At 35.4% G+C, this 18,940-nt stretch overlaps 1 protein-coding gene across 2 annotated transcripts in view; it reads right to left on the bottom strand.

Moving 5' to 3' along the window:
- The window catches only part of LOC136840734 (F-box/LRR-repeat protein 7-like), a 398,409-nt gene that overhangs the window by 354,225 nt on the left and 25,244 nt on the right, over positions 1-18,940 (bottom strand). For both annotated transcript variants that reach the window (XM_067107552.1, XM_067107553.1), the window contains exon 2: positions 13,105-13,212. In XM_067107552.1, the coding sequence (XP_066963653.1) occupies positions 13,105-13,212 (108 nt within the window). The remainder of the gene's footprint in view (positions 1-13,104; positions 13,213-18,940) is intronic.

Here is an 18,940-nt window from a genome sequence, read left to right as displayed (position 1 = left end):
TTATTATAATTTTTCCAGCTCCTTCACTCTCAGAGACCGAATACAAAGCAAGCAAGCAAGCAAGCAAAGGAAAGCAGCACCAACCACAAGCACTCCCCCCCCCCACCAACACCCCACAGTAACTGAACAGGGAACTCTGTAAGCAAACAAACCACATACCTGGTATACTATCACCGTGCATAGCTAATTCCGGCACAACGCATAACTAATATTGACACAAGGCATAGCTAATGCCGCCACATAGCATCGCTAATCTGGGCAGTGCATGAATTCTTGCAGTGACTGCTTGCAGTGAATGCATTACTATTTTTTTTTTTTTTTTCACTTCTCCTACGACGGAAAAAAACTGACCCAGAAACATTTAAAGGCCGCTAAGGGCACACAGGATGTGCGGTTTAACATTGCTGAGAGAGAGAGAGAGAGAGAGAGAGAGAGAGAGAGAGAGAATATGACAGTTAGTGGAATCTGGGATCATCCCTGAATACATATGTTATACCAGTGCTGAACTCAACAGTATTTCAGGGACTGTGGCGTTGAAGATGGTGTTGACGATGGTGAGAATGATGGTGATGAGGATGATGATGATGGTGATAATGGTAATGAAGATGATGGTTTTGATGGTGAGGATGATGATGATAAGGATGACGGTGACGGTGATGATAATGAGGATGATTATGATGGGGAGGATGATGATGGTGCTAATGATGATGATGATGATGGTGATGATCCTGAAGAGGATGAGGCTGAAGGTGACGATGATCATGATGATGATAAGGATGATGGTGAAGATGATGAAGATGGTGATGGATGATGATGATGAGGATTGGAAGGATGATGGAGATGATGATGATGGTGATGATAATGAGTATGAAGGTGATGATGACGATGATGATGACAATGACGATGAAGATGATGGTGATGATGACGGTTATGATAATGTTGGTGCTATAATGTTCAAAGAAAAAGCGCTTTCATTCACTAAACATCAACCATGATTCACAAAGTGACAAAAATATGAATCGTTCTGACAACAGAAATTCTTTTCCAGGTCTTCACGAATCTTGGCGTTATTTATCAATTTATTAATTTATCTTTTTAGTTTTCTGAAAATAAAACTATTGTGCCGGCTTTGTCTGTCCGTCCGCACTTTATTCTGTCCGCCCTCAGATCTTAAAAACTACTGAGGCTAGAGGGCTGCAAATTATGTTGATCACCACCCTCCAATCATCAAACATACCAAATTGCAGCCTTCTAGCCTCAGTAGTTTTTATTTTATTTAAGGTTAAAGTTAGCCATAATCGTGCTTCTGGCAACGATATAGGATAGGCCACCACCGGGCAGTGGTTAAAGTTTCATGGACCGCGGCTCACACACAGCATTATACCGAGACCACCGAAAGATAGATCTATTTTCGGTGGCCTTGATTATACGCTGTAACGGCTGTACAGAAAACTCGATTGCGCCGGAGAAACTTCGGCTCATTTTTACTTGTTTATATTCCTTTCTAATAACTGATCTCTTATTTCCGTAGTTCCTGTTACCTTCTGTTACTTCTTTCAAATGAACACCATATTCTCTGGAAGCCTGAATTTCAAGTCAATGGATCCTGCAGGCTTGTTCCATATGAATAGGGATTTATTCTCTGAATAATAATAATAATAATAATAATAATAATAATAATAATAATAATAATAATAATAATAATAATAATTGTTATTATTTGGCCTGAATGTACACAATCCAATTCACAATCTCTCTGCATCGATGAAAACCTTAACAAAGAAACAAAGTATTTGCATCTTTCCAAAATCTCTCTACCTTGGCATGACCTGAATACAAAACTGAATATAGAATTTAGGCCTGAGGGCAAGCACCGGGACCTATGAGATCATTCAGCACTGAAATGGGAATTGACAGCAAAAAGGTTTGAAAGGTGTAACAGGAGGAAAACCTCAGAGCAGTTGCACTATGAATCAGTTGATAGGAGAGGGCTGAGGAAAGTAAGATGGAAGAAAGAGAATATGAAAAGGAGGTACAGTAAAAGGAACGAAAGGGGTTGCAGCTAGGGGACGAAGGGATGATGCAAAGGACCTTAAGTAATGCCTACAAACTTCTCTCACAGCAATGCATGCAAGAAAAACCTTTTAACATAAAATTCAATACGAATGCGATTAGAAAGAAAAAAAAAAACATGTCCTGACCTTCCCTGATGAAGGCGCAGGAGTGTCTTTGTATGTTAAATATGACTTAACGCATATCAGTTAAATAATTACATTCATCGCGGAGTTTTAACACGAGGAATGCGAGGGACATTGGAAAGAGTTTTGAACAAATGCGAATGTTCACTTCCAGCGATTTAAAAACAAAAATTCTTCGGCCTTAAAAATTTGCAAAAACAAATTACAAGCTTTCAAGTTTCTAGAAAAAAAAATTACATCATATCATAAAGCGTACTTCTTTACTTTTCTGTAAAAGAAAACTATTGTGCCGGCTTTGTCTGTCCGTCTACAATTTTTCTGTCCACCCTCAGATCTTAAAAACCACTGAGGCTAGAGGGCTGCAAATTGGTATGTCGATCATCCACCCTCCAATCATCCACCATACCAAAATGCAGCCCTCTAGCCTCAGTAAATTCTATTTTATTTAAGATTAAAGTTAGCCATAATCGTGCGTCTGGCAACGATATGAGACAGGTCACCACCGGGCCGTGGTTAGAGTTTCATGGGCCGCGGCTCATACAGCATTATACCGGGACCATCGAAAGACAGATGTACTTTCGGTGGACTTGATTATACGATGTACAGAAAACTCGATTGCGCCGAAGAAACTTCTGCGCATTTTTTACTTGCGATTTCTTTAAAGTTTTACTTATGGACTAAAGTTTGATATTACTGCCTTAATCGTTCTGTGGGGTCCCTTCGCCACAGGAAAAAAAAAATTGCCCTAAGACTGTTTGTCAACAAATCTGATCACGTTCAAGTGAGTGCTTTGTTTTTCTCAAGGATTTGGACCCCTAAACACTGGATGACTCTGCAAGCAATTGAGAATAATCCTCTTGACAGAATTCAGATATTTTTTTAAATGGCTAAACACCAGCATTCAAATTAGGGCTACAGGTGGAATGGAATATAGAGTTTAGGCCAATGGCCAAGCACTGGGGCCTATGAAGTCATTCAGCGCTGGAAAGGGAAACAGAGTAACTAGGTTTGAAAGGTGTAACAGGAGGAAAACCTCGCAGCTAAGAAAGAGAATAAGAATGGAGGTCCAGTAAAATCAATGAAAGGGCTTGTAGCTATGGACCGAAAGGATGCTGCAAAGAACCTGAAGTAGTGCCTACAGTGCACCGCGTGAGATGCACCGACGGCACTAACCCCCCTACTGGAACCAAGAGGGAATTCATTTATAAAAGACATAAAGCATTCAACAAAGCTCTGGGCAAGGTTTACCCTCCTGAGGGCAAGGTACCTAACAATAATCATATGCCTAGCCCGTGATAAACGCCGGACAATCTCTCACATCCCTAATAACCAATTCGAAACACTCTACTCCCATCAATGTCAAAAAGAGTGATAAGGTATTCTGTAAAAGCCGCGAGTACCATCCCAGAGACAATACATCTTCCGGGCAGCCGAGGAACAAGACATCGGATTCTCTGCACAAGGGAACTGTTAACTAGTCTCGATCATAAAGAACTCGATAGCCAAGGCAGTGGATATTCGTCATAAGATTGGCGATTGTCTCCATGGTAGGCTGAGGGATATTGCGTGCACTTGATGGGGTAGACAGAAAAAGAATAATGAATTGGAGTACAGGAAGGCTACAAAAGGGTAAAGGAAGGCCAGAAAGGGGTATATAAAGCTACGGTTTTCTTTTAACTGGAGTTATCATTAATTTTGTGACAAAAAGAAAATCAAAAGTGTTGTTTAGATCTGATTCCAGTACTGTTTTATTTGATGACAGACCCTTTGAAGTAAAAATTTTTTTTCTGAAAAGGTATAAAATTTGTGTGGATTTGAGTCCTGCATTGCTTTTCTTTGACGACTTGTGACAGAAAGAAAATTAGAAGGATTATGTAGATCCCATTCCAGTGCTGTTTTTTTTTTTTATGGCAGACCCTTTGAAGTAAAATTGTTTTTCTGAAAAGGTATAAAATTTGTGTGGATTTGACTCCTGTACAGTTTTTCTTTGATAACAGACCCTTTGAAGTAAAACTGCTTTTTCTGAAAAGGTATAAAATTTGTGTGGATTTGAGCCCTGTACAGTTTTTCTTTGACGACAGACCGTTTTAAGGAAATTTTTTTCTGGAAAAGTATATAATTAACCATATACACCACATTTTTGCACATGGGTTGCACCTGCTGTTCAATAGTTTTTTTTTGGGGGGGGGGCCATGATCCACACAGTTTACTCTAATAATGAAAAATAGAAAAATGTGTCTTTATATATTTGATTTTAAACACATTAGCAAGTGATTCGTTTGACACACATCATCACAGGTGAAAAAATAAGTGACTGATTTTAGGTCCTGACCGGTTTCGACTTTATTTCTAAGCCATATATATATATATATTTATATATATATATATATATATATATATATATATATATATATATATATATATATATATATATATATATATTATATACAACATATATATATATATATATTATAATATATATATACAGCATATATACATAATGTATTTATATTTATATATAACATTCACTTACACACATATACATATACAATAAATAATGATTTTATAAAATTTTCGATTGTTATTGTATATGTATACTCATTAATGTATATACACACATACTGTACATACATATACATACATACATACACTGAATAATCACAAAGCTACAAAACAAACGCAGCGGGGGGAAGGGGGGCGCTAAGCACTCACTTACTTACTTGCTTGCTTACTTACTGGGGAACCTCAGGCCCGGCTGTGACACAGGATAGCGCGGCGCCCAATCAATACTTTAGTGTCAAGTTGCAGTGTCAAGTTGCAGTGACAAGACACCCGACGGAGGCAATTTGTTTCTCCCCTGACACCTGCAATTGACGTCAGACATGGCCGCCACGCTCCTTTACATCAATACTGTCCGAGTCTCTTTGTGCACGTCTGAAATTAGCGCCGATAGAGGAGATGCCTGGGAGGCCATATTTGGGGGATTAGCGTGGCTCTGTCGGCATATAAAAAAACGCGCGCTTCGGACTGGCGAAAATATGAAAAATAGCCCCCCAGAAAAGACATTTTGGTTTTCGAGAAAATGTCCAAAAGACTGTCATTTAAAAACTAAAAACGAAAAAAAAAATTGCCAAAAAAAAAGAAGACATTTTGATGTTCGAGAAAATGTCCAATAATATTTGCATTAAAAAAAAAACACACACACACACACACAAAAAAGATATTTTGATGCCCGACAAAATGTCCAATAATATTAGCACTTAAAAACAAAAAACACACAAAAAAATTCCACAAAAAAAAGAGACATTTTGATTTTCGAGAAAATGTTCAATAATACTGTCACGTAAAACAAAAACAAAAAAAAAAATCGCCAAAAATAAGACATTTTGATTTTCGAGAAAATGTCCAATAATACTGTCATTTAAAAACAAACAAAAAAAAACAAAAAACTCGCCAAAAATAAGACATTTTGATGTCCGAAAAAATGCCCAAACCTAAATTAGAAAAAATTCACAATGTTAATGAATAATAATGTAATTAGAAAAAACTCGCCAAAAAAAAGACATTTTGATGTCCGAAAAAATGTCCAAAACTAAATTTAAAAATTCACAATGTTAATGAAAAATACTACCATTTAAAAACGAAAAAAAAACTCGCCCAAAAAAAAAAGACATTCTGGTGTCCGAGAAAATTTCCAATAATACTATCATTTAAAAATAAAACCAAAACAAAAAAAATCGCCAAAAATAGATATTTTGATGTCCGAAAAAATGTCCAAAACTAAATTAGAAAAGATTCGTTTTGATATCTGAATGCAAAAATCCAAATACTTTTAAAACGTCTATTAACAAGTTAACCATTTCATATAGCATACAAAAAGCAGCTTACATTTAGTCTCCACCTTGACTTTGATAGCGATGGTATGCTTATCTCTAAATCAGATTTGGTTGTACGATTTGATGGTTGGTGAGCTTCCCCACTTTGCAAAAATATAAAATTTTAAAACTTTTCTGCATTATCACTGGGAAAAAATTAATAATTTCGTTCTCAAATTTAGTCCAAAAGCAAATACATATATTTTTTGCACTCAAGTATTAGATAAGGCATAGTAGATAGTGCACAAGCACAAATATAATTTCAAGACTCAATCGAATTACATCAAGTTACAAGAAAAATGTTATCAACGCCAAAAAATTATTAAATAAAAATACAACTACGAATAAATTTCTGACTCACATCAAGATCGAACCCAGGTCTTTCAAATGAAAGACCAGAGCGCTGCAAACCAGGCCACACATGTCATAAAAGAAGTTGGAACCTGAATGCAACTGTACACAAGGAATTACCTGGGCAGACTAACTGCTTGCATACCAGCGTGTTTTCCCCAACTTCCCGACTCAGCAGCGGCCCAATTGACAGCATTTCATCTGAAAGACCTGGGTTCGATCCTGATGTGAGTCAGAAATTTATATGATCGACCCCAGGTCTTTCAAATGAAAGACCAGAGCGCTGCCAACCAGGCCACAAAAGTCAAAAGAAGTTGGAACCTGAGTACAACTGTACCCAAGGAATTACCTGTGTCTTGGTATATATATATATATATATATATATATATATATATATATATATATATATATATATATATATATATATATATATATAATGACAGGAAAGTCAACGCTTTATCAGAAAATTAAGGACTGGTTTGCAAATCGCGGAATTAAATAAACCAAGGTGGTCTGATAAACCCACTCTGCTTAATCAGGCGAAAGAAAAACACACCACTTCCAATCTGAGACATCCGAACGGCCGCTAATACGATTTGTACTGGTTGGTGGTAAGTGGAGATATCATCTTGACGAGGTGATCAAGGGTACATTTATAAATATTTTTTTTTTTACTCGACAATTTGATCGATACGAATGCCTCGAGATGGAAAGCATGAGAGAACATCACAAAAATATCAAAATAGAGAAAAGTAGAAAAAAAAAATATAAAGGCACCATATGACTGAGATGGAAAGCGTGGGAGAACATTACAAAAATATCAAAATAGAGAAAAGTAGAAAAAAAAATTATTAAAAGCACCATATGACTATTCTGAGATGGAAAGCACGAGAGAACATTAAAAAAATATTAAAATAAAGAAAAAGTAGAGAAAATAAACCTCGAATTAGAACTTCAAAAATAGACCTCAAATTGGAACTTCAAAAATAAACCTCAAAACTTCAAAAATAAACCTCAAATTAGCACCTTAAATAGTAAAAAAATATTAAACCTCAATAAATATTTGAATATATATAGATAAGATTAACATAGGACCTTAAATAGTACAAATAAAATAAACTAAAACATAGTAAATATTAGAATATAAACAGATTAAAATAGCACCTTAAATAGCACAAAAAAATTTTAAAACAATAAATATTGATATATAAACAGATTAATATAGCACCTTAAATAGTGAAAAAAATTAAAACCATAATAAATATATGAATATAGATTAAAATAGCACCTTAAACACTAAAGAAAAAAAATAAATTAAAACAATAAATATTAGAATATAAACAGCAAGCACACAAAGAAAGAAAATTGCACTCACTGAAAGCAACCTCTCCCTCCCCCTCAAAAAAACATATAAAAAAAAGAATGAAAACCTCATTACGTTATCAATAAAAGCAATTAAGCAACTTGACTCGGTTTGGGGATAAATGCTCCGATAGTATGCAAATTAGCTTCGAGTGGACAAGATGCAGGAGCTTAAAAGGAAAAAAATAGAAAAAATAAAGCGCTTGCAAGCACACTCGAACGCAGAAACAAAGATAAATGCCTCAATGAAAGTCTGACAGCAACAGGAAAGATTAGCAAGTTTACTTTGTAGTTCTAATTTGAGGTTTATTTTCGGAGTTCTAAATTGAGGTTTAGTTTTTAAGTTTTGATGTTTTGTTTGAAGTTTCCTTTGGAACATTTGAAAGCTTCCTTTTGTAGTTTTTTGAAGTTTCTTTCTGTAGTTTTTTGAGATTTATTTTTGCAGTTTTGTTTGAAGTTTCCTTTTGAACATTTGAAAGCTTCCTTTTGTTAGTTTTTTGAAGTTTCTTTCTGTAGTTTTTTGAGATTTATTTTTGCAGTTTTGTTTGAAGTTTCCTTTTTGAACAACTGAAAGCTTCGTTTTGTAGTTTTTTGAAGTTTCTTTCTGTAGTTTTTTGAGATTTATTTTTGAAGTTTTTGTTTGAGGTTCCTTTTGAACAACTGAAAGCTTCCTTTTGTAGTTTTTTGAAGTTTCTTTCTGTAGTTTTTTGAGATTTATTTTTGCAGTTTTGTTTGATGTTTCTTTTTTGAACATTTGAAAGCTTCCTTTTGTAGTTTTTTGAAGTTTTCTTTTTGAAGTTTTGTTTGAAGTTTCCTTTTGTAGTTTTTTGAATGTTCGTTTTTGAACGTTTTTTCGGAAGTTTCATTTTGAGGTGTTTTTACGTTTCCTTTTGAAGTTTTTGGTCAAGTTTTTCTTTAAGCTTCCTCCTGAAGTTTTCTTTGAAATTTCCTCATGACTTTTTTTAAGTTTCTTTTTGAAGGTTAAGTTTCTTTTTGAAGTTTTTTTTTAAACTGAGGACTTAGAAAACAAACAGTTTATTTTAGATGATTAAAGAATAGCTTATTCTTGTTGCACATTTTAATGAACTTCAATCATAATAAAACAGCAACCCCGACTAGGGATTAAGCTGAGAACTAGTAGTTCCACTCTAGTGACATTTTCGAAGGAAGCAGAATCCACGAGTGGAACTTGAGCACTTGAATTACAAACCCTAGACACTTTCTGACTTTCAGAGAGAGAGAGAGAGAGAGAGAGAGAGAGAGAGAGAGAGAGAGAGAGAGTATCTAGGAAATAAATACAAGACGAATATAAACAAAAACAAAGAAAAGCGTTATACGAGGACAAATAACAAATAGAGAATATATAATTGCCAACTAAGAGGTGGCCATTGCCACAGTAAACTATTTATTAGTCAGTGAATCTTTTTTTTATAGCATTATTATTATTATTATTATTATTACTATTATTATTATTAGTCAGTAGATGAAACCTATTCATATGGAACAAGCCCACCAAAGGGGCCACTGACTTGAAATTCAAGCTTCCAAAGAATATTATGGTGTTCATCAGAAAGAAGTAAGAGGAAGTAAAGGGAAATACAGAAAGAGATCCCAATAAATTAATAAATAAACAAAGATAAAAATGTATTAAAATGCAAGAAGAATAGTATTAGGGTAGTAATGCACTGCATTTTCGCTTGAACTTCTGAAGTTCCAATTGCACGATATCTCTGGGAGACTGTTCCAAAGTCCAACGGTATGAGGAATACAGGACCTCTGGAACTTTGGAGAAGCTCTTCACCAAGAGTAGATGAATAAATCGTGAAATATTCAATCTCTTTTTGCATCAAAGTCTAAAGGCAAACTTTGGAGGGAGGGGAAACAATCTCTTACCACAAAGGGAACGAAAGGGAAAAAATTAAGAAAAAAAAAGGGGCTATCTAAGCCCTCTACTCAAAGGGCCTGAGGTAGGAAAGAAAAAAAAAAGAAAAACGGGGCTATCTAAGCCCCTTTACTCAAAGGGCCTGAAGTAGTATATCTCTTCAGGCGAGGGGCTATTTCCAGCCCAGATGGAGAATAACAGTTATCTAATTACCAAGACTCCTGAGATAAGTTAGGGTTCACTGGTTAGGTCAGGACGGTGATCCAGATTATGCATTATTTTCAGACAAATTTCAAGATCCCTGCCCGTGCTTGAAAGCAGAGATCGTCTCGAGAACTCTTCGAAGCTTTGCTTGCTTTCTCTCAACAACAAAATAATAATAATAATAATAATAATAATAATAATAATAATAATAATAATAATAATAATAATAATAATAATAATAATTTTAAGATCCGTGCTCGTGCTTGAAAGCACGTCGCCCTCGACAACTTTTCAAAAATTTGCTTGCTTTCGTGTCCCACTCTCTCTCTCTCTTCTCTATCTCTCCCGCCCCTGAATCTTTCTCTCTCTCTCTCTCTCTCTCTCCTCTCTCCCTGATTCTCTCTCTCTCCTGAATCTCTCTCTCTCTCTCATTCTCTCCCTGAATCTCTCTCTCTCTCTCTCTCTGCTTCGACTTGATAATCCTCAAGCATTACTGGAACATAAAAAAAAAATAAAAATAAAACCTTTGACACCAAATACCGTTTTAATAAATACTGAAGAATAAAAAAAAACACTTCGAATTAATGCTCGAATGGTTTCAAGATTTCTAATGGCCAAATCTAACCAAATGTAGCCTTTCAGGCCCCTTCCATTAGGGGTTAGAATTGTGTTTTGCAAAGCGCCGTAAATAGCTAATCATAAAAGCACACACACATATACACATACATACACATACATATACACCTCTGGGACACCCCGATACATTCGCCGTACAATAATGCCCAAAGCGCTGGGTCTTGTCAACGAAGGCTTACGCCCTTCTCTCTCTCTCTCTCTCTCTCTCTCTCTCTCTCTCTCCTCTGAATTTTCTCTCTCTCTTTCTCATCCCCTGAATTTTCTCTCTCTTTCTCTCATCCTCTCTCTCTCTCTCTCTCTTCCTTTTCTTTTCTCTCTCTCTCCTCTCTCTCTCTCTCTCTCTCTCTCTCTGAATGCTTCTCATTCTCTTTTACTCTCTTCTATCTCATCCTCCTGATCTTTCTCTCTCTCTCTCTCTCTCTCTCTCTCCCTCTCTCTCTCTCTCTCTCTCTCTGAATCTCTCTCTCTCCTGAATCTCTCTCTCTCTCTCATCCTCCTCTCTCTCTCTCTCTCTCTCTCTCTCCCCAACGTGTGTATAATGATTAGGAACTGAAAAATTCCAGCGAGTACCCGAAGCCGTCTTAGTCAGGATTACACTTATTAAATCTCTGTGTAATATGATTGGTCACTAAGGTACATAGTGGCGCGCCCCGTTCCCTGGGCACCATTTGAAAAGAGTTTTTAATGAGCTTGGGCATTAGGGCCCTCAATCCCATTGCAGCGTCGGACGCTGCCCTAACACCCATATGCAATCGTGCCCGACACTCAACCTGGCACGGCCTTGAAAGCATAGTACCGAGTGCAAAGGCCGACGGGACTGGAAACCTCTTGCTGTCGTCTAGTCCAGGAAAACAAAATGAAAGACAGCAAGGACAAAAGATCTAATTATTGATTTTTTTTTTCTTTTTAATATACTCTCTTCCTCAAATTGCAGTTCGATAATTGTGGTATTGACGAAAAGTCCATTTAATTTTCGAATTAAAAAAAAATACATATATAATCAATGAAAGTTAGCTACGTTAGGCCCAGAATATATATATGTAATAAAAAACAACGTATAATCAAGGCCACCGAAAATAGATCTAACTTTCGGTGGTCTCGGTATAATGCTGTATGAACCGCGGCCTATGAAACATTAACCACGGCCCGGTGGTGGCCTATCCTAAATCGTTGCCAGAAGGAAGATTATGGCTAATTTTAACCTTATATAAAATAAAAACTACTAAGGCTAGAGGGCTGCAATTTGGTGTGTTTGATGACTGGAGGGTGGATGAATAGCGGATCCAGAAAAAATGCATGAGGGTACCAATTTTCATATATATATATATATATATATATATATATATATATATATATATATATTACTCCTATAATAGATTTTTTAATTTTTTCCACATTTTTACATTTCTCATTTATATTGTTTTATTATCTAAATCTTCAACATTTTTATTTTGTCATTATTTTTCATGTGGGGGCACGTGCCCAGATGCCCCCCAACCCCCCGGATCCGCTAGTGAAACTACAGCATCTACAGCAGAATCTTAGCAAGGCCAAGCCTCATCTACGACAAGGAACCAGAAATTGGACAGACGGAGAAAAAGCATCGGACGTCATGAGAGAAAACGGCAGGAATCGCTGGAGTTCCTCGGGGTGACTTTCTTATTCCCCGACGCTTTCAAATTAGCCGGTACGCCGAATTTATTTGAAATATTCGCGGAATACTGGTTTTGTAGGATATGAAATGGGATGCATAACATCAAAAACCAAAGGCTGGTATACTGTAAGGATTATTAACATAATTCTGGGCTCTATCGCACGATAATAAATGATACAATACATGAAATATTACGTACCAGTGAAAGATTAAATACTGGTATACAACCGTATATAGACAATTCCCATTATATATATATATATATATATATATATATATATATATATATATTATATATATATATATATATATATATATATATATATATATATATATATATATATATATATATATATATATATGACAGGTGCAATTACGTCAAAAATATATAATAAAAATAGGGTAGAAAAATGTAAAGGGTTCAAATATTTTGAAAGCAGTGCAGCAACTGTTCCTCTCTCTCTCTCTCTCTCTCTCTCTCTCTCTCTCTCTCTCTCTCTCTCTTACCTTAGAGATTACCATAAATACATATAAAATACCAAAATAGAATATTTCCTGAGGAATCAAACAATTTGTGTGCAGTCAAGCAACTGCTCTCTCTCTCTCTCTCTCTCTCTCTCTCTCTCTCTCTCTCTCTCTCTCTCTCTCTCTCTCTCTCTCTCTCTCTCTTTCCTTATCTTGGGAGACCGACATAATTAAAAATTCAAACATTTCCCAAGAGGTATCAAACATTTTGTGTATAGACCTACAACAGCTCTCTCTCTCTCTCTCTCTCTCTCTCTCTCAACTTACCTTAAGAGATCGACATAAATAATCCAAAATACCAACATATTTACCTAGAGGTATTAAACATTTATGTACAGTCCACCAACTGTTCTCTCTCTCTCTCTCTCTCTCTCTCTCTCTCTCTCTCTCTCTCTCTCTCTCTCTCTCTCTCCTTACCTTGGAATGAGACTGCCTTCCTGGAACGCGGCGGCGTCAGCGAGAAATCGGCGCTGTGCGTACTCAGACTAATATCGGAATCGTGAGAGAAACTCGAATTTGTTTTTCCTGCAAAAGAACAGAAAAAATGTATATAAATAACTATTGTTCATAAAGGATGGAATGGAATATAAAATTTTACGCCAAAGGCCAAGCGCTGGGACCTATGAGGTCATTCAACGCTGAAAGGGAAACTGACAGTAAAAGGTTTGAAAAGGTGTAACAGGAGGAAAACCTCAAAGCAGTTGCACTATGCAACAATTTTTAGGGAGGGTGGAAACTCAGATGGGAGAATGAGAATATGAACGGAGGTACAGTAATAGGAATGAAAGGGGTTGCTGCTAGGGGCCGAAGGAACGCTGCAAAGAACCCTAAGTAATGCCTACAGTGCACCCCCCTACGATGTGTTCATAAATAACATAATAACGAAGACAAATTTGGAGCTATTCATTACTCACAGATTTCTTAAATAAAAAAAATTCTCTTTTTAACAAAACACAATAGCAAATAAACCATATTATTACCTAGATTATTATTATTATTATTATTATTATTATTATTATTATTATTATTATTATTATTATTATTATTATTATAATTATTGTTGTTATTTTATTTATTATTATTATTATTATTATTATTATTATTATTATTATTATTATTATTCAGAAGATAAACCCTATTCACAAGGAACAAGCCCACCACACGGGCTACTGCCTTGAAATTCAAGCTTCCAGAGAATATTATGGTGTTCATTTAAAGAAAGTGACAGATAGCAACATGAAATACAGAAAGAGGAGATCAGAAAACAAAAACTAAATTAACAAATAAATAAATAAATATATAAAAATGTAAATACATCATAAAATACAAGGAGAAATACTCTAGGGTAGTCAAGCATTGCATCTTCGCTCTAACCACTCGGGAACTTAATAACATAAATTAACAAAGGGCCCATAAGCATTCATAAAAGTCCATTTATTTGTTTTCAAATGTAAAATTGGCTGCAAACATTCTTTGGCCACGTCAGATATCCACTTTTGTTCCACGATAAGTGGGTGGTTTAGCGCATTTACCTCAATACAAGCATTCATAAAAGTCCATTTATTTGTTTTCAAATGTAAAATTGGCTACAAACAATCCTTGGCCACGCCAGATATCCACTTTTATACCAAGATAAGTGAGGTTCGGTCATTTACTTTAGTTGCCCATCACACATAGCGGCACTAAAGTCCGTTTTCTATAATGTCCAATTCTCACGCTGGTGGTGGGTACCATGAGAATCTTATTGTTATATCCTACCAAAACCATCCTGAATCTTTTATTACCGTTACCATCTATCAATATCCCTTGGTGAGTGTTCCATACGTTCGTCAGTTCTGCAAGATATATTTTTTATTTATTTATTAATTAATGTATTATTATTTTTTTTTTTTTAATGAGATTTTTCTGTATTTCCTATTACCTGTTAATTCTTTCGAATGAACACCGTAATATTCTTTTGGGAGCCTCAATTTCAAGTCAAATAATAATAATAATAATAATAATAATAATAATAATAATAATAATAATAATAATAATTCATTGAAAATATCACCAAATCATTACCACCGTCAAGTCTACGCATAAATACGGCGTGACAACTCTTCATAAACACATCTTAAATTTTATTCTTATAAGAATTTTACAATAATTATACTCTTTCAAATTATGGCAATTTAAAGTAAAAGGAAATTCGTAGTTGTTCGCGAATTTCAGTGTCAAAAAAAATTATGTACAGCTGCTACAGCGTATAACAAGGCCATCGAAAATAGATCTATCTTAAGGTGGTCTCGGTATAATGCTGTATGAGCCGCGGCCCATGAAACTTTAACCACGGCCAGGTGGTGGCCTATGTTATATCGTTGCTAGAAGCACGATTATGACTAATTTTAACCTTCAATAAAATCAAACTTACTGAGGCTAGAGGGCTGCAATTTGGTATGTTTGACGATTGGAGGGTGGATGATAAGCGTACCAATTTCCAGCCCTCTAGCCTCACTAGTTTTTAAGATCTGAGGGCGGACAGAAAAAGTGCAGACAGAAAAAGTGCGGACAGAAAAAAGTGCGGACAGAATAAAGTGCGGACGGACAGACAAAGCCGGCACATAGTTTTCTTTCATAGAAAACTAAAAGATTCCTCAACCTATCAACAGAATAACAAAATCGTCAAGAGCAAAATATTAATAATAACAGCGCAATTGTATTTACATAACGGCAGACACCCAATCGAGACCATAGCCCGTTCCACGCGAAAATCGAAGCTCGGAGATCGTGAGAAGATAATGATTTTGATTATAATAGTGACTGGAGAAAGAAATCCACAGCTATGTATAGGTATAAATATTTAAAAATAAATTTCTACGGAGAGCTTTCCGGAATCTGTTCGATTCTCCTTTTCAATCTGAGAGACTGAAAAGGGAATCTGTTCGACTTGCACTTTCAACCTCAAACACTGAAAAGGGAATCTGTTCGATTCCCATTTTCAACCTCAGAGGCTGAAATGGGGGATCGAACAGATTCCCGAAAGCTCTCTGTGGAGATTTATTTTTAAATAGATGTACCCAAACAAAACAGTGGATTTGTTTCTCCAATTCAAGACTCATTCTACTGAATATTTTTTAATTGATAATAATAATGATTATGATGATAATGATGATATTGATGACGAAGGTGACGAGGCTATAAAAGGACGACTTCTAATGGCCACGTGTGACGGACATACATAACAGAACGTAACATAAATAATGTGAGGGGAGGGGGGGGGAGAATAACAGGATGGGGAACGTAATCACAACAGAGGCAGATGAATGTCTGCCCAAATTATAGTGTTTTGGGGTGACCCTGTGTGTGTTTGTGTGTGTGATGATGATGATGATACGAAGGACGATCATGGCAAAGGAAGAAGAAGAAGAAGAAGAAGAAGAAGAAGAAGAAGAAGAAGAAGAAGAAGAAGAAGAAGAAGAAGAAGAAGGAGGAGGAGGAGAAGAAGAAGAAGAAGAACGTAATGGGATATAGAATTTAGGCCCATGGCCTGCTGGACCTATGCAACGTCATTCAGCGCTGAAACGGAAACTCACAGTAAAAGGGTCTGAAAGTTGTAACAGGAGGAAAGCCTTGAATCAATTGTTAGGAGAGGGTTAAGGAATGTAAGATGCGGGAAAGAAAATATGAACGGAGGTACAGTAAAAAGAAATGACAGGGGTTGCAGCTAGGGGGAAAATAGATGATATGGCAAACTCTGCCTTTATAACTAACGTCAGCCAATATGATATCTTCCTGTTTTCTCTTTCTTGAAAATCGCACGATATATAAAACACAAAGATGTATACACACACACATTACATATATATATATATATATATATATATATATATATATATATATATATATATATATATAATATTACAATTGAAATACGAAGACTTTGCCAACCTCAGTTCTCTATCGTGGTAAACAACCGACTGACATTCAATGAACAGAGTATGCAGTTTAAAAAGAAATGCGTTTGAACCCTTCGTAAAATTTAATTTTTTCCCTAAACAGAACCATAACTGGTTAAGAAACTGAGTGAAATTAATGCTTTTCACGCTCTTCTTAACAGAATCGGAGGAGGTGAGAATTCTCAGGAACTTAGAGAGGGAATTTTGAGTTAAAACCTCTGCATCTGTTTAAGAGAGAAACATGACTGGCTCTACTCTCCGGATCTTTGCCTTATGACATTCGGACATACCCAAGATTCTAGCAGGAGATCATGCCAAGATTTTATTATTTCTATACCAACTTTACAATGTACCCATACTATATTAACATGAAACAAACCAAAAATGTCATCAATTGGGTAAGGAAATTTCTAAAAACTACAATATATTGAATGTATTACCATGACAGAAACCTATAATGTCATGAGGAGACTTCTAAAAACGACAATATATTGAATGTATTACCATGACAGAAACCTATAATGTCATAAGGAGACTTCTAAAAACTACAATATATTGAATGTATTGCCTTGACAGAAACCAATAATGTCATAAGGAAACTTCTAAAACCTACAATATATTGAATGTATTACCGTGATAGAAACCAATAATGTCATAAGAAAACTTCTAAAACCTACAATATATTGAATGTATTACCGTGATAGAAACCAATAATGTCATCAGGAACCTTCTAAAAACGACAATATATTGAATGTACCACCTCGACAGAAACCAATAATGTCACAAGGAAACTTCTAAAAACCACAATATATTGAATGTATTACCAAGACAGAAACCAATAATTTCATAAGGAAACTTCTAAAAACGACAATATATTGAATGTATTACCATGACAGAAACCAATAATGTCATCAATCAGGCAAGGAGACTTCTAAAAACTGCAATATATTGAATGTCAGTGAAAAATAAAGAAACGCAGTCCAGAGAAAGGAGGTGTGGCAAAGGAAATGGAAAAAAAAAAAAAGCTGTTTTCTTATTTAGGCAAAGTTACAAATAACTTCTGTCCCCGAAATTACACAGAGCATTACAAGCGGGGAGGCGAACCATGACAGGCACTTTGCAGTTCAATACCATGAGACACAAAGTTTTTAGCAGTCTCACACACACACAGACACACACACGAATGCGTTCGCTCGGCCACATGATTCTCTACAGGTGTGCTAACGCCATGTTTGCCGAATTGATACTACGAAACCATGAATATCCTAAAAATGAATTCAAATTAATTGGTGACAGGAATTTGATAAAACAGTTAATGTTTTTCTCACATGAAGATTTCAAGAATACTAACACCATGCTTGCCGAATTGAATCTATGAAATCATTGCAATTTTAATATTACTTAAAACTAAATTTAATAAATACTTTTTTCTCCCAAATGATGATTTGATGCCGAAAATACTTCAATGGCTAAAATTCAAGTTTGTAGCAGCAAAAATGTTTCTTGATACAAATATCACGTTCAAAACATTTACGTACAAAATGAACTTGTAAACAAATAAGAACTGGATCAAATAAGCAATAATGTAATTCTACATGCTCTATATATTACTGTCTGGCTGAATTTTCAAACGCTCTAGAGCAGAAGAGGGAAAGTTTAGCAGATGTTTACGAAAATACAGTGATCAACACTATCACTGTAATCACTATACATAAAATTTATATCAGAATTGTACGGATGCTTACGAAAATATAGTGATCAACACGATCACTGTAATCACTATACACAAAATTTATATCAGAATTGATCGGATATTTACGAAAATGCAGTGATTAACGCTATCACTATAATCACTATACACAAAAATTACATCAGAACTGAACAGATGTTTACGAAAATACAGTGATCAACACGATCACTATAATCACTATACACAAAAATTACATCAGAAGTGAACAGATGTTTCCGAAAATACAGTGATCAACACAATCACTGTAACACCATACAAAAAATGTTTATCTGAAATTTTCTTCAAAAGACACAAAAGTGATTGTAAAAACTTAAGAAAATACTATGGACACTTTTTGGTTATGAAAAATTATAACAACCCCATGACGTCATTACCAACTACTTACAACCACACTATAACACCTGTTGTAGCCGGGTGAGAGCGCTAACAATAATTCTTGCGCTGATCTGTAGCAACGCCCAAAAGCGTATTTATGAATCTTTTCACATTTATTCCGCGCGCAAAGCTGCCCACAGGTGAACACATTAAGGTTACTAATATGCTTTTAATGCTGGTTGATCTTTTG

This window comes from Macrobrachium rosenbergii, chromosome 8, assembly GCF_040412425.1.
Source record: "Macrobrachium rosenbergii isolate ZJJX-2024 chromosome 8, ASM4041242v1, whole genome shotgun sequence".
NCBI classification, from domain to species: domain Eukaryota; kingdom Metazoa; phylum Arthropoda; class Malacostraca; order Decapoda; family Palaemonidae; genus Macrobrachium; species Macrobrachium rosenbergii.
This window is presented reverse-complemented; position numbering and strand designations above follow the sequence as displayed.